Consider the following 16,132-nt stretch of genomic DNA (forward strand, 5'->3'; position numbering starts at 1 on the left):
TTCAGTCTCTTGCGTGGCCTGCCTGTTCGGAATGCCCCGATTGAGACAAACTCGGATAGATGCATCAGGCAAGTGTTAGCTGCTACCATGACACCTTGACGCCGTCTGCACTACTAACCAACTGCTAACTTGGTGAAATCACTTCACTCTGTCACCGTGAGTTCACGAATATCGCGGGCGATTTATGTGACGCTCACAACCTGAAGTGGCGAATAAAAAGCACAGCTTCTCTTCTGCAAGATGCCAGTGCGCAAAGGCTATGTGCAACGATGGCTCGCCCCAACCCTGCAGCCGTAACAATTGCGCCCAGCCAGGAGCCATTCACGATCCAGCCAGTCATTAGGGAGATGCTCAGCACTCGCCGCTGCACAGCCGATTCCATATTTATCGTCGAGGGCATCGATAGGATTCCGATTCCAGCTGCGACGCCTGAGGACGACGACACTTATGCTGTCAGACTGGTGCTCGGGGACGGCGAGCTGTGCATTCAGGCTTTGCTCCACCCGGACATGTTCAAACTCGTCGAGAAGCGAGATGTCTTCGTGGGATGCTATGTGAAGGTGAAGGATCTCATCTTGCGGTTCGAAGAGCCCGAACGAGGCGGCATTGGACGGGGATTCTTGGATGATGGGGACGAGGAGGAAGAGAAAAGGAAAGAGAGGGGCGACGATAAGAGCATGGTGTATTTGATATTGAACGATCTGGAGACGATCGGCTGGAACGAATGGTACATGGCAATGTGGCGTCGCCATGAAAAGGGGAAAGATGTCGAGGAGCCAACTATGGTCACCAGCACGACCAGCATGAAGGAGGGACCGGTACCAGAGAATAAGATGACGACGCCCTCGAGGGAACCAAAGGCCACTCCAACTGCCTCCACATCGAAAAAAGGCGCTGTCAGATTTACAGATCCGCAGACTCCTACGAAGACTAGATCCCAAGACAAGGGGAAAGCCAAGGCCAGCACTACGACCAGGCACTGGGGAGACAATGCACACGGAGAAATCGACGAGGAGGATCTGGAGGACGCCTTCGAGGCTTTCGAAGCACGCACATTTCCCTCCAGGAAGACGACGCCCAAAAAGCCCGCGACACCGAAAAAGCCCGCGGTAGCCGATGCAAGGGCGACATCCACAGCCAGTGGCAGCACCGACAGGTCTCGCCAGCAGCAGCCACGGCACATGCAGCCCGTCGCCCTGCCCAAGGACTGGCACGACCCCCAGGTGCCGCTCAAGCTCACGACGCTGCGGCAGATACCCCACCTCCCCTATGCCCAGAACTGGTCCGTCAACGTGCTCGCCATTGTGACCTCGCTCTCGGCCGTCGAGCCGTCCCACCTGCCGCCCGGCAAGCAGCGCACGGCACGCATCGCCGATCCCTCGACGGCCAAGCAGGTGCACTTGACAGTGTTTCTGGACCCGGAGGACTTCACTCCCAAGGTGGGCAGCGCGGTGCTGCTGGTGGGTGTCAAGAATCACCGCTTCGACGGCGGGAGCTTGAAGAAGTATGCGAGCGACGGGAATAGAGATGTAGGTAGGAGATGGTGGTTTGAGGACCCGTGGGAGCTGGCGTGGCTGAATGTGGCGGGGATCAAAAGCTGGTGGCAGAGCATGGGAGAGGATGAGGCATCGGCATCTTGATGAGAATATCTAGATGAGATGAAACAATACCCAACGTGTTTATCTTAGTAGCAAGATGCCTTCCACCACCATGAAACGATCGGGCATATGAAACATTGTGCTGGAGACTATCGCTTGAGGATTGTCCATTGCATACGTAGACTTAAAATGGGTGCTATTTTATGCTTTACATCGAGCGTAACAGGGCACTAGTCGGAGAAGACATGCATCCAGATTATGTTGCCCTCGAGCTGAGCACGAGTAGTGAATAAGCCAAGCATCGTCAGCTCAATGATCCTTGGAAATGGGGGTCTGGGAGTGATCATATCACCTCTTGTCTCCATTCTCTCTTCCGCCCAGATGTATGGTCTGTTTATTTCTTACAAAGGTGACAAGATAAAAATGGCAGCATTGTCTGATTGCCCATGAATATCCTATTTACCTCAGATGGAGCACGTTATATACATCTCCGGCGAGGCGGCCGAGAGCGTGACACAAGTCCGATGTGAATCAGTTTGGGCCGTGTCTTGGCCGGTACAGTGTACATCAGACTGTACAAGGCGACATTTCTATGAATAACCTGTGAGGGTTTCGTACATCTCGGCGGCCAACTCCCCATGATTCATGTCCCATAAGTCAAAGACGGTACAAGAGCATTGTCTAGAGGCCACCATCAGGCAGAACGACACATATTATAAAGAAAGGTCACGATCAGTACCCTGATAGCCAGACTGCCCCGACTTCCACAGACTTGGAGCTGCCTGCACAGTACGAAGTACACAAGTACAGGTTATGCCCATGCATGTCTGAAGCCCCGACAGCCGAGACGAGATCCAAGGTGCTTCTAGACGCAGACGATCGCCCCAAAATACTATAACAACAACCCCATACATAAGGCCAGCCCGTGCCGATCCTGCCAATCCAGAGATTCGCAGAATAGAGTATAGAGACGCAGATCGAGAGCGAACGCAAATTAGTCATTGGCAGAGACACAAGTTGACAGGGCATCAAAAGGTTGGGCGGACAGAGACAGGCCGAGAAAAAAGCGGAGGATAGACGCAAGGGCGCGCAGCTTATCTGATCTTGGCAATGAACCCGGCCCGTGGCAGTGGAACCGCGCAATATGAAGGTGTACCTCCTCGGTACTATCTGAGGGCTTGATGCTATACTTGAAAGAGGCATTGGTCAGTTGAGGCTGGGGGATATCGGTTTAGTCATCGAGCATGTTGAAGAAAGCATACGCTCTTAGCAGACGCCTCGTCTTCATTGTGGCATTTTATGCGATGTGAGGACCATAGAAGCTATACCCTCTGCGCAGATCAACTGTAGTGCTGCACCTTAACCCCTCTCCCGCTAAAGCCCACAAGCCCCCCAACCCTTAACCTTTTCTCCTCGTCTAGGTATTCTGACACATCACTTTCAATAACCTGGCGCGGCACGCACCGGCGAGCACCACCAGAAGCAACCACTCTCAACTCATCCTGGTTCTGGCTCAACAAGTCACCCGCTTGTACCGTCTCTGCCTGCAGCACAAATCATTTAAATTGAAGCCCCAGAGACCGTCAGGTACCGATACCCACACGTGACCCCCTCTGCAGCTGCGCCAACCGTCCGTCCGGTCTCAGTCCGCGATGATTTGCTGGTAGCCCGCAGGCATCGGATGACTTTGAGGCTTCAGCTTACCTTGCCTCATTCTGCTTCTATCCCTTCCTCCCCCCAACTCCTGGCTTTTCCACTCATTTTTGACCTCTGCTTCTGTCGAATCTTTGCCCCGAACTGTCTCACACATTCTCTCCGCCTCATCCCTCTCCTTCCCCGTCGATTATAGCTCATTTCTTTTTGACTCAGCGTCCCAACCCAGGCACTGTGACCGCGGAGCAATCCATCACGATGCCCTGACCATGGCCTCGCTTCCACCGTCTCCGTCTCCATCGCCTCCCTCCTCATCCTTTTCCTTCCCACCCCCATCAATTTCTCCGGCAGAGCCTCCCCAGCACAGTGTGAAGGAGCAGGTCGAGCAGCAGCCCGAGCAGCAATCCGATCAGTCGAAGCACCCCTCGACAGTGCTCGCCCCCAAGCCGCGGCGTCGAAGAGAGTCGCTCGACGCCCTGCTCGACAGCCTCTCGTCTTGGGACTTGCTCTACATGCGGAACCGCCTGCGCGACGGCCACGTCAAGATGGACGGCTTCGCGGGCCTCAAGGAGCTACCGCCAGAGGTCTTCGACTCAATCGTGCCTCACCTGCGGCTGCAGGACGTGCTCAACTGCTACCTGGTCAGCAGGGACTGGCGAGATACGTGGAGTAACGGTGCCGTGGCCACCGCCCTGTGCCGGCGCTTCTTCCCGGGTCTCCTGGAGCTCTACGGCGGCGACGTGCCGGACCGCCACGAGCTGTTTGTCGCCACGGCCAAGATCTATCTGCGGAAGCACTTCATGAGCCGCACCAAGCGTTCCTTTGTCTCGTGGGATGTCGGCTGGAGCTCCGATTACTTCACCAACATCGAAGTGCCACCGTCGGCACGTCAGCTGGGCGACCTGCGGCTCGTCGACTTTGGGTTCGCCCCCCTGACCATTTGCTACTCCAGCGGCAAGATTGCTTGGCAGCCGGACAACTGCCACATCATCGTCGATGACCTGAACACGCGCGAGAGGGCTCGCTTCAGCTTCGGCGTCGACTACATCACGGGCCGGCCTCTGCAGCTCCAGGTCGTCACCGATAGCCTCGTCGTTCTGGCTTCGAGCTCGTCCCAGACCCGTGAAGCCAGGGCCACACGCATACTGGACAACGGACAGACCATGTAGGTTGCAGATGTGTTCAAGAGCGCCCCACTTCCATCTCACTGACATCCAACTGTAGAACCGTGTTCCACTTACAATACCGGCGATCCAAGAACGTTGTCCTACCAGGCAACCTTGCGCAGTGCTACGCCTACGGCGACATGGTCGCCTTTGTCACCAAGCAGAGGCAGGTTGTGATCTGGGGCTGGAGCGACAGTGCGTACGAGCTGGATATGGACCACCGCAGCGAGAACCTCCGGGAGCCTCTGAACTGGGATAGGGACTTGGGAGGCGTGCCCGGTATCTTGTTCCACCCAACGGACACAGACATCGTCTTTGCCGTATGGCTACACTCGCCTGCGCCACCGGGTAAGTCCAAGCAAAACATCAGACAATCCAACAAGTTTTGCATGACTTGTGACTTCTACGTGCTAATTTCTGATTGTCGCCATTGTGCAGATCCTCGTATTCACATCGTCGTCGTCGTCAAGTTTGAGCGCGGCGTGCCCGTGAGGCGGTATGAGACTGACCTCTCCCACCCCGGCTACCGGCGCCACCCCAGCAGTCGACACTCGTGTCCGTCGCTGCGCTTGGCACTCTCTTGCCATAAGATGAACGCCCATGGCGGTTTCGCCATCGGATTCGTGCAATACGTGCTCCACGAAGAAGGAGCTGCCTGGGACATGAGCGAGGCCACCAAGAATCCCGAGTGGCTCTGCATCTGCTTCAACGTGCTGACGGAGTCATTCCAGCTTAACAAGTACGAGAGCCACCGAAGACCGCACCCGCCACATGTGAAACCCTTTGATTTGTGTGCGTGGGATGACCAGTTCATCATTGCCTGGTACGACGAGTACCTCGTTAGCAGACACTACTCGTACGGCATGCAGTGGCTGGAGGCGATCCCTGTCGAGGAGGGAGCCGCCGGATGCCCGCGCACCACCGAGGCCGATTTGGCGACCCGGCGGGAGCGGGCAGACGTGGCAGGCTACATGCTGGAGATTGGCTTTGCCCGGAGAATCTTCTTGGACAACGACTTTCTCATCATCACGACGGGGCAGGGCTATATGGTGCTCACGTGCAGCGACGGAATTGATCTTCCCGGCCTCGTCACCGTCGATGAGAATGGCGTGCCCAAGATGTCTACCAACCCGCCGTGGCCTGTCGCGGGGGAGCGGATGGAGCCACCGAGGCTGCCCGGTTCGTGGGACACGAGAAAGGTGACGAGCCTGGAGAAGATTCCAGCGGATGAAGACGTCGCTCTTTGAGACCGGAGGGGGGCGAAATGGCAGCGTGGAAACTGAGACCGTGTGGGATTAATGACTGGACGACAGGATATACAAGCCGGGAACGGGTATGGGAACTGACTGAATCAACCTCGAGGTTAGGAAAAAGCGTTTGGGATTGCATATGGGAGTATCAAGGCGCGATGGAATTAGCAGGGAGGGATCTTTGCCTGATTGGCTGAAAAGTATGTGACTTCTTTGACTCGGTCGGTGAGAGTTCTCTCCCTTTCTTTAAACTATCACTTTTATCGAGAGAAGCACGGGAGATTAAGAATAGTACACAGTCAAGCTGTTCAACGTGGTTCAGGTCCAGTGCTTTGGGCTCACGAGACTCGGTCAGATGCACGCATGACGATCCATTCCCGAGGCTCTCGATTACGGAGTACGCCTCCCCATGATCCCCTTTAGTATCAGCGTCAACCGACCCGCATCCACTGTAGCATCAAATCGCGCCTGCTGCGACAGCCCCTAGCATCCCCCAAGTCTCCACTGCGGGAACCACTACGGGGGCCGCTGAATGGACCCCTAGGGGCGACGCTACAGGACATCGGGAGCCTGCGATGTGTCATGACGGCCGCTACAGGGCTCCAGCTCCGTTCGACCCCGGACTCCCAGCACTCAATCACTTCCGGCTGGACGCGTTATCGGCACATGCAGTCACGCTATCGCTGATAAGAGCTCGGTTGTCTCACCTGCACCCAATGCGAGCTGCACCCTTTTGTCCTCTCTTGTCCAACTCGATTCCGTCATCTCCTCATCCTGCAACTCTTGCTCTCTTCCGCCCGCCGACCCCCTTTTCTCTCTCTTCTCTTTTGTCTTTCTTCTCCTCTTCTTCATTCCTCGTCTCATTGCAATCAGCGATGCCAATTCGTTCATAAGCCCACCTCCGTCCGACCGATCCGTTCCCTCGCTGCGCTCATCGCGGCCACTTCTTCCTCCAAGCTCATCGCCATGCCGGCCTCGGCTTCGCCTCCCGACCAGCAGCAATTCATCTACCCGACAGCTCCCACGTCCTTCCACGATGACGACCACTCCTCCGTTCTCTCGAGCGACGACGAGGACGACGTATCGTCTGGCGCCTCCGACCCCGTGCAGCGCCGCCGTCAGATAAGAGCCAAGCAAATCGTGCGCTTCGTGTCGCTGGTGTCGGCCACCATCGCTGCCCTCTGCGCGGGCTCCATCGTCGTCTTCTCGCTCTACGCCCCCAAATTCCTTTCGCGGCTGCACTACACGCAGTTCCAGGTCAACGGCGTCGCCATCGGCAGCTCGCTCGCCCTCTATCTGCCCATCTCCGTCATGGGCTACGTCTGCGACCGCGTGGGCGTCGCGCCGCTGGCCCTGCTGTCGGCGGTGCTGTTTGGCGGCGGCTACGGCCTGGCGGCAGGCATCTACAAGAAGCTCGACTACGAGTACAACACGCTGGGCAAGTCCCACGGCGCCGAGAACGGCTGGTCGTATCCGCTCATGGTGCTGGCCTTCGTCATGATCGGCGCCGGCACCTGTGCCATGTACATCAGCTCCGTGTCGACGTGCGCCAAGAACTTTGGCAAGGGCAAATATAGGGGACTGGCCCTGGCCATGCCCATCACCGGCTTCGGCCTCAGCGGCATGTGGTTGAGTCAGTTTGCCAGCCGCTTTCTCTACGAGAAGAACCCTGACGGGTCCAAGGGCGACGTCGACGTGTTCCGCTTCTTCGTCTTCCTGGCCGTGTTGCTGTTTGTCATTGGCATTCTCGGCGTCTTCACCCTCAAGGTTGTCGACGAGCAGGACCTGATTGAGGAGGCCATTGAGGAGCTAGAGCAAAGTGGCCTTCTTGATGGAAGCTCTCTGCTCGCGCGGTCCGAAAGTCGGAGGTCTGTCTCAGGCTACGGTGCCATTCCCGCCGACGCTGAGGAGGACGGTGAGGAGAGCACTGGTGATGATGCACGGTGGAAGAAGAACTGGGTTCTCAATGCAGAGACACGCCGCTTCTTGGGCGACCACACCATGTGGCCGTTTGCGCTGGCTTTCCTCCTGATGATTGGACCCGGCGAGGCCTTTATCAACAACCTGGGCACCGTCATCGGCACTCTCACGCCTCCCATCACCGAGGATGTCAATCACAAGACGTCGGCGGCCACCCACGTTTCTGTCTTTGGCGTTACCAGCACCCTGGCGCGCCTCATGATTGGCACTCTGACGGATATTCTGGCTCCGGCACCAGAGACGCAGCACGTTCAGGTCGCTCCCGCCCGCCCTTCATCTCCGCTCAAACGCTTTGCCATCTCCCGCGTCGTCTTTATGCTCTTCTTTGCTGTTCTTCTAGCCATTGGTCTCTTATTCCTGGCCAGTGGTGCGGCCCAGAACCATGCCGACCGGTTCTGGGTTGTTTCGGGGCTCGTCGGGGCTGGCTACGGTGCCATCTTTAGCCTGACGCCGCTCATCGTGACCATTATCTGGGGCGTTGAGAATTTCGCTACCAACTTTGGCATCATTGCCATGCTGCCCGCTTTTGGTTCTACTTTCTGGGGTCTCGTCTACTCGGCGGTGTACGAAGCTGGCGCACGGCGCACGACCGTCCCGTCACACCTCGGCGATGATAACGGCGACGGTAGTGACGGCGGCTCAGATGATTCTGTTTGCTACGGGAAGCATTGTTACGCGGCGACTTTTTGGGCTGAGGGGCTTTGCGTTATCGCTGCGTGCTTTATGCTGCTGTGGGCTTGGAAGGGCAAGGGAGGCTGGAGCCAGCGGGGAATCGTGATCTAGACGGTTTTGACAGACGCCCTTGCATCTTCTTTCCTTTCCGTTTTGACTTGCTTGGCTATCTTTCTTGTTTGGATTTGGCATCTGAAGAATGTTGACGAGACTGGACTTGGGTTCGCACCCCGCATTCAACGTTTCTTATGCTTTGGGATTTACTTGGTTTGGGGATTATACCGGCTCAGATTTCTTTAGCGATATACGCATCTGGTGTTGGTGGCGTTGGTAATGCTAATACTATTACTTTCTCATTGATACCAGCTCCTCTCACCTACCTGTGCTTTTTACCAGCTTCCGTCAATTCGTGGTCCATCAATGTCATCTACACTTCCGACGCATGTTCCAGACTGTTTGCACACACCAACGGTACCATCAACGCAGCAAGACGCACGATTATTGAAATTCCTGAGGTATGCACTTTGATGCAAAACGATAGCAAATCACGTCCATATATCTCATCTCGGGTCACACAAACAAACTGGCGGTGTGACGAGCACGCATGTCGTCCAGATAACGAGACGGCACGGGGGCGGCCAATGATTCGTCTCGGTGTGAATGGCGTGCGAGATGGGGAAGAGAGACGAAGACGTGCCGTGTTTGGGGGCCGTGGAGAGAATGCATGTCCGATTTTGGGGTTGATGGGCCTGTCTATTGGCGGATTTGTATTTATGGGGTGGAATTTGTGCGTACTTTGTGCTTTTTACGTTTTCTTTGATGAATGGGAATTGTGTCGTTGCTGTTGATGTTTTGTGAAAGGTGAATGTTGTTACAAGGTATGTGCGTATAACAGATCAGTGCTTTATGATGAGCAGCCATTGGTCAATGGTCACAACTTCATGACACTCCAATCTATACCAAGATTTACTCATCATCATCATCGTCGTCGTCGTCGTCGTCGTCATCATCATCCTTCTCAGATCCAGATCCAGATCCAGATCCACCACCATCTTCCTCCAACCTCACCCCCTCCCTCAACACCCTCCTCACATGCTTCACCCACTCCCTGTCCAGCAAACTTTCCCACGCAAAGCAATAGAAATCAAGGTCCCTATCATCCATCCGTCCCTCCCCTAAAAGTCCCAGCAGAAACAATCTCCTCCTATCCCATAGCGCCAGCCCAAACGGCCGATACGTTTCCAGCCTCGCATTCGTAATGGGCAGCCCGTATCTACTTTTTCCATCAGTGAAGTGTCGAAGCGTGGTCACTGCCGGGCTCTCTTGTTCGAGACTTGTTCTCGTTCAGCCGAGGAGGGAAGATTTGCTGAGTTGGGGACCTGAGGCGCGTTGGAGGGCGTCGGGAGGAGGGGGTAGTTTGACGGTTTTGTGGCCATAGTTGAAGATGATGCCGATGCCGCCCCATGTTGCTTCGCAGGGGTCAGGGAGGGGAGGGACTGGATTGACGGGCTTTGCGTCGGGAGGCAACTTTGGTAGTTTGTAGAATAGTTCTCCCTTGTTTGTGATGCCGAGCTTCTCGAGATATGCCAACACGGTCCGTATCTCTTCAGCGCCACTGTTCATGGTTCCATCCTGCGCAAGCGCATCCGCCCATTTCGGCAGCGTCCTATTGATATCATCATACGACCATCCCGATGAACTCAAATCCTTCAAGACCAGACAGCGTACGTCTCCAACTAGATGAATTACCCACAACGCCCGCACAGCGCGCATTTCCTCCACCCAGCTCGGCGGCCCAGCATCAGCGACCTCGTAAGGCAACCCATAGAAAACCTGATGCCATGCTGGCGTTGTATCGCCCTCTGGAGGATTCGAGCCCCGCAAACGGTATTTCGGGAGCGGGAGCTGTGCGTGTTGGGGGGCGAAGATGTTGGGGCTGTGGACTTGGGAGAGGTAGAATGTTAGACAGGCGTGTGCTAGGGCTGAGATGTGAATCGCTGTCGCGACGACGGAGCGATATACTGAGGCTGGTATGTCGCGGTTTGTTAAGCTTTCGGGACCGAGAGTAATGCTTGTCTTGTCTTTGACTACTTGGACGGGTATTTTATGCTGTATGAAGCGATATTTGAACTCATTCAGGTTTTTGAACGGAAGGACGCCGCCCCTAGTGAGAATAACAGCACGGACGAGTTCCTGTATCTTTGGTGGTAAGATTGACGTCGGGCTGGAAAAGATTTGTTCGATGATGATAAGGGGCTGATTGTTGAAGAGTCGGAAGCAGCGCGGTGACGCCGTGAGGAGGTTCCAGAGGGTGTCGAGGCCGGGGACATATGTGATGATTTGGAGCAGGATCTTTTCTGGGATGGTTTCGAAGTTGGGCGGAGTTGGTGATGGGTCTGGTTCTGGGCTTGTTGCCGTCTGGGGGTTGAGTTTGCGGCGCTTGATGCGTTCTGACATGGTGAGCTGCTGGATGAGTTGGGAATGATGTTGGGAATATCACGATTCTCGGAGAGGAGGAGTTTTATACGAGGAACATGTAAGATGACGTTAACGTAAACATTCCGGTCGTCATCTGTGGGCCAACCTAAACTCCCGTCCCCTGACTAGTGGGATTACCTTACGGAGATCTGTATCTAGTACTAGCAAAAAACTCCGTGTAAGAACTATTCTCAATTCAGATTGAACGAAGAGAGCTAAAGAGCTGGTCATTCTGGGGAAGTTGTTCTAGTGATTACGCAAATCCACTTAAAGTGCTGTTCCCGATCTCCGAGGCATGTTGGGCCTGTTACAAAGAACTGGAAGACTCTGGGGTTGACGATGTTGCTAAATGGTGTACTAGCTCAAAGTGTAGGTCGTCTAGTCATGAGGTGTGATGGTTAATATTTAATTTGTCTTTGAGTGGGTGATAATCGGTGTCATGGATTCAATTCCATACTCAGAAAGCCTTGGCGTGTTATCGTCTCTAGTCACCGGGGTAGTTGAACACAAAAATGGCGGTGCTGACACTGATTCAGCATGGTATATGCAGGTCATGTATCTGTGCCTTATGCTTAGACAGCCTTAAACATAAGCATTCGCGGCGTCGCATGCTATCTCCGCCCATATCTGTCTGTGAGGAGTTGATTGTGGACGTGGGGGTTCGCTGGCTCAATGACATCCCAGATTACCCAGTTCAAAGAGGCATATCAGAGTCAAGACACTTCGGTAAATTGAACATGTGCGTGATGGCTCAAGGCTATGGCGCCTTCACTTCTTGTTTGTCACGGCTACTCTGTTCCAATAGACATATTGGATGTCTTGACAGCCAATGCCCCAGTCGCCATTCAACCATCAGCCCTCACACTTGTAAAAATCCCGGTTTCAAATCATGGAAAGCAATACTCTACCTCTCGATAAGCTCAAACTGTCACATCCTGCCAGCATCTCCGCAGGGTTATACTGCATGCATCTGCAGCCATGGGACGATGTACGGTGATTAGCATCATGATTGGCAGCCTCGTTGTCACTCATTGGCTGAAATCATGTCTGCCTAAGCGTCGCAACTGAGTATCGGGCCTTCTATAGTTGGAGCGACAGCACATCCTCGCAATGGTTCTTCTATTACAACCAGAGCTGCATATTGAGTCTATCGAATAGTGGTCGAAATCACACGCGGCATGTCCGAGGTGGCTTTGAGGTACCGTTTGATGCTCGTTGAATCCCCGCTTCTCTCTGTTACACCTTGCACCCGACGGAACAAGGATTACACGTTGAACTCAGTGCTTCGTTTTCCGTGGTCACAGTAAATCACAAGTATAAGATGCACACAGTCTCCCTACCCCGTCTATTCTGATTCTACTCTGCAACTAACAATCTAACTACAAATTTGCAGGCCGAGACGCACCGGAAGCAACCTATCTTCGAATCGTACTCCATTCGCTGGCCGAGGTCTACAAAATACGGCTCGTCAGTATTCCATCTGGTAGCGTCCCACTGACATGGGGGTTTCTTATAAAGAACATCGGGTTGGACGGAAGGCTCAGGGACGACGGCAGGCACATTCTCTTAGCGTAGTACTTGGGCTTTTGAAGAATATGTAAAGTGGATGGGTCGAAATGTGATTATGTGCAATGGAAAAGCCTGAACAGAGGATGGAGGTGTAAAGGGGAGAGGAGGAGGGCTGGATTTGGGACGGAAGTGTCGGTGGATTTATAGGCGACGGCACGGGTGTCAGTGATCATGTGAGGTGGAAGTATACGTCCTTCAGTTGTGGTGGTATGCTTTGCTTTTAATGACAGCATGTGCGGTGCATGGAGGACGGGTGATGGGAATTGGAAGATGCTGTGGATATGGTTCTGGTTTGGGCATCTTGCATCTATGTGCATGTACTTGATTCACGGTTGATTGTTCTCAAGACACGAAGCCACCTATAAAATACGTTAATCAAACATAATCTTCATTCATAACAAGCCTTTACTGGCAAGGTTAATCAGTCAGGGGTCTGGAGGTTGACTACCTCACGTGCGTGCGAAGCATACTACTAGCTATGAAGTGCTTTGAGTCCACAACCCCAGCACTGCCAACATACCTAGTACTGTCTGCCAAGTACTTCCTTTGAGCACACAAGCTTGGTCATCGTCTATCAAACAGATATCGAACGTGGTTACATGCTCTCAGCTTTATGTTGAACCGCAGCTACTCTTGTCTATGGATGGGTTTCGTCCCGGGGTGCCCCAAAATAGCACCAGAATCTGCAACAGTCAGTTCGACTCATCTCAGAGCTGAGTTACATGATACTCACCGACGACAATCTGCTGACCAGTCATAGAAGAATTCTTGGCCAACGAAACAAACACATCGGCACAGTCATCGAGTTCAACCTAAATCGTCAGATCAAGTTCCATTCATATCAATAAGGACACATTCCCATACCACGTCTCTCAGTGTAGATATCCTTTTGTATCCGTCGATGACTTCTTCCGGGAAAAGTCGGCCCTGTGCAACGCTAGTAAGCATCTACCAAGAAATAACAGTTGATCTAGTATATTTCGTAGAGAGAACACACCCATTCGGTCAATAACAGTCCAGGAAGAACAGCATTGACTCGTATCTTGGGGCCTTGAGTATAGGCAAGATTCTTCATGAGCTGCAAACCAGCGGCCTTCGCAACGGAATACGCCATGCTGCTACCGCTCTGAGTTGCGCCCTATTCGACTTGAATCAGTCATGCACATTTATGCTGAGATGTTAACTTTTCTGCTTACAGCGATAGAGGAGGTAATCAGGTAGACGCCACCATCGGGATTCGCATTGAAAATGGGCGCTGCTTCCTGCATGAGATGCAGATGAGACATGACATTGACTGCCCAGCACTGTCAACCTGGTCAGCCGCTTAACATCCAGTTTCTCTTCCCATGCATTCATTCACCTTGTTCCAGTCCTCGTCGGATAACGCATGCAGGTCGGCAAACGGAGACATCTTGGTCCAACCGGCATTCGCAATGATGATATCAAGTCCACCAAGTTTCTTGACGGTCTCTTGGACGATACGAACATTATCCTCCCTCTTCTCGGCGTCCTGTTACCCGCAGTGTCAGGATCCCAACCGGGGCAGCATAATGCATAAGAGCACGATTGGTGAGAGACTTACACCTTGAATAATGAATGTCTTAACAGAATACGGCTGTAGTGAATCAGCCACATTCTGAGCAGCATCGACATTAGAGAAATAGTTGATTGCAATATTGGCTCCCTCCTCGGCGAACTTCTTGCAAATGACGGCCCCGAGGCCTCTTTTCTAGTTGTTAGCATACATCATAGCTCTCGTTATGGCGCATAAGTGGACGGGTTTCACTGACCTGGAGCCACCGGTGACCAGGACGTTTCTTCCTTTGAGAGAGTAGGGCATCTCGATCACAGTATTTCTGGAGAAGTTTTAGAGTGAATCAAAAGCAATACTTCGTTCGTGACTCACACTGATTTATGTAAAGTTATATATCTGTCTGTCTCTCCGACCCCGCATACCTACAGCACCACGTCCTAATTAAGATAGCACGAGTATTGATCGGCATTGGCCAATCGGGCTCTCACTTTGCCATGCCCACCGTAATTCTCTACTATCTAGGTATTTACCTGTCTGTGATCAATTGGGGATCATGGCATGATCTGGTAAGTTAATGCTTCTAACCTCTTTTCGGTGACGCTGGTCGAGATTTGACCAAGGTTGTGGACATGGTTATTCAGTTGTGTCACAAAGAAAAGACCGCACACTGAAATCGGCAGCTTCTGAATAAGCAGTTGCGTCTTTTATATGCTCACAACCGACACGCCTATATAGAAGGTATATACCTATGCTAGGATGGTAATGTCCTGCAATGAGGCTTTCCCTCTTACCGCAGAAAATGACCGAGTCGAATCCCAGTGCAAACAGCATCTCATAACACACAACAGACAGAGATCAATTACAGCTGCACAGGCTCCAGATATCCAACCGTAAAAGTCTCCCCCTTCGGGTTCTGCCACTCCAGCTTCTTCACCTCCCTCATTTGATCAAAATGCACCGACCCGTACCTCAGATACGCGGCAAACGTTCCCTCCTCATGGTCCTTGTCCCGGTTCTCATCCGCATCCCACAAGTCCGCCAGCATCTGCACCTTGAGCCCATCGCCACCCGGCCCGTGAGGGAACTTGAGCATGGCCGTCTTCGCCAGCAGAGTATTCACAAACTCCTCCGCCTCGTGCCACTCCTCGTTAACAACCGCGCCTTCTCCAGAGCGTTTCAGAGAAAGAAGCCGGAACTGTGTTTCCACGTCCCATTTTGTGATGATCTGAGCATAAAGCATCTCATCTGCGGCGTCAAAGATGAGCATGTGCTTGTCGTACCATTCCACGCCGTTGAAGCCGTCGTTGGGGTCGACGAGCTTGCGGATGCGCTCGCCACACAGGTAATGCGCCACGTAGTCGGAGAAGAACTCGCGGTCGATGTTGACATCCTTTAGGTTGACAGTTTCCATATCAGGTTTGAAAAGGGGCAGATGCCGGAGCAAGGGATGCTTGTGGAAGCCCTTTGCGTTTGTGACTCCGTCTTCCCATAGCGCGAGATAGACGTCGTGCCACCTCTTTATGAACGCATTGCCGCTTTTGGTGCCTAGGAATCCGTTGAGGGGGGTGTAAGTGCCTGGTAGGTGCTGCAATGCCACCGCACATAGCTCGTAAGGCAACTCGGGGTCCTCGATGCGCTTCCAGCAGATATCGTCGACGTGCCGCAGCAGGATGAGACCCACATCCATCCACACGCCGCCGTACTTCCACAGTAACGGCAGACGAACCAGGTCTCCCATGTGAGCCTTGTGGCCATCCATCGTGCCCTCGATGAAAGTCCTTGGGAAGTATGACTCCTCGACGTAGTTCAAGACGTTTGTTTCCGAGCCGTCCAGGCGATCAACGATGTGGACATTCCACTCAGGGCCTAGGCGTCGGACCCAGTTGATGACATTCCGCTGTGTCCAAGGCTTCATGTTGGCGAAGCCATTATGCCAGAATCCCCAGATGTTCTTCTCTGAAGTCACAGGGTGGCGCTTCTGAAGCCATGCCGCAATCTCCTCATCGGTTCGATGGTCAAACTTGTCGGGAGACAGAAGTGTAATACCGTTTGGCAGTCCTTTTGGTAGGTATGGCTTTGTGACGTCTACCGGTATGTCGACTAGTGTCGACCGTGCAGTCGCTTTATCGTCAAGCATGGTGATCCCTGGCCGGTAGGATTCTGTTAAAGCGTCCCTGGTAGATAGAGGCCAAGTCTGAAGGCAGCTACTGGACGCTTTGGCCATGCTTCCAC

The 16,132-nt window shown here is 53.5% G+C and overlaps 5 protein-coding genes across 5 annotated transcripts; 2 read left to right on the plus strand and 3 right to left on the minus strand.

Annotated features, from left to right (window-relative positions):
• Nucleotides 1-269: 269 nt before the first annotated feature.
• BBK36DRAFT_1125252 (hypothetical protein) lies at nucleotides 270-5,664 on the plus strand (the record flags this gene model as incomplete). Its single annotated transcript, XM_024891259.1, has 7 exons — nucleotides 270-560; nucleotides 639-785; nucleotides 918-1,109; nucleotides 1,188-1,600; nucleotides 3,619-4,416; nucleotides 4,476-4,765; nucleotides 4,856-5,664. 7 exons carry the CDS (start codon nucleotides 270-272, stop codon nucleotides 5,662-5,664), a joined length of 2,940 nt encoding a protein of 979 aa, XP_024746971.1.
• Nucleotides 5,665-6,633: 969 nt separating this feature from the next.
• On the plus strand, nucleotides 6,634-8,430 carry BBK36DRAFT_1126031 (MFS general substrate transporter; the record flags this gene model as incomplete). The annotated part of the gene is made up of 1 exon (XM_024891340.1): nucleotides 6,634-8,430. The coding sequence occupies one exon, from the start codon at nucleotides 6,634-6,636 to the stop codon at nucleotides 8,428-8,430; it is 1,797 nt and encodes a 598-aa protein (XP_024746972.1).
• An 855-nt stretch (nucleotides 8,431-9,285) lies between these two features.
• BBK36DRAFT_22169 (hypothetical protein) lies at nucleotides 9,286-10,776 on the minus strand (the record flags this gene model as incomplete). Its single annotated transcript, XM_024897933.1, has 2 exons — nucleotides 9,286-9,494; nucleotides 9,699-10,776. The coding sequence occupies 2 exons, from the start codon at nucleotides 10,774-10,776 to the stop codon at nucleotides 9,286-9,288; spliced, it is 1,287 nt and encodes a 428-aa protein (XP_024746973.1).
• A 2,217-nt stretch (nucleotides 10,777-12,993) lies between these two features.
• On the minus strand, nucleotides 12,994-14,211 carry BBK36DRAFT_143697 (NAD(P)-binding protein; the record flags this gene model as incomplete). The annotated part of the gene is made up of 8 exons (XM_024897505.1): nucleotides 14,157-14,211; nucleotides 13,949-14,090; nucleotides 13,727-13,876; nucleotides 13,563-13,670; nucleotides 13,364-13,504; nucleotides 13,231-13,293; nucleotides 13,100-13,178; nucleotides 12,994-13,049 (listed from the first exon to the last, which is right to left on the minus strand). Exons 1-8 carry the CDS (start codon nucleotides 14,204-14,206, stop codon nucleotides 12,994-12,996), a joined length of 789 nt encoding a protein of 262 aa, XP_024746974.1. The 5' UTR covers nucleotides 14,207-14,211.
• A 548-nt stretch (nucleotides 14,212-14,759) lies between these two features.
• On the minus strand, nucleotides 14,760-16,037 carry BBK36DRAFT_1161611 (hypothetical protein; the record flags this gene model as incomplete). The annotated part of the gene is made up of 1 exon (XM_024894385.1): nucleotides 14,760-16,037. One exon carries the CDS (start codon nucleotides 16,035-16,037, stop codon nucleotides 14,760-14,762), a length of 1,278 nt encoding a protein of 425 aa, XP_024746975.1.
• Between the last annotated feature and the right edge of the window lie 95 nt (nucleotides 16,038-16,132).

The sequence above is a fragment of the Trichoderma citrinoviride genome, assembly GCF_003025115.1.
Source record: "Trichoderma citrinoviride strain TUCIM 6016 unplaced genomic scaffold BBK36scaffold_12, whole genome shotgun sequence".
In the NCBI taxonomy this organism is placed as follows: Eukaryota; Fungi; Ascomycota; class Sordariomycetes; order Hypocreales; family Hypocreaceae; genus Trichoderma; species Trichoderma citrinoviride.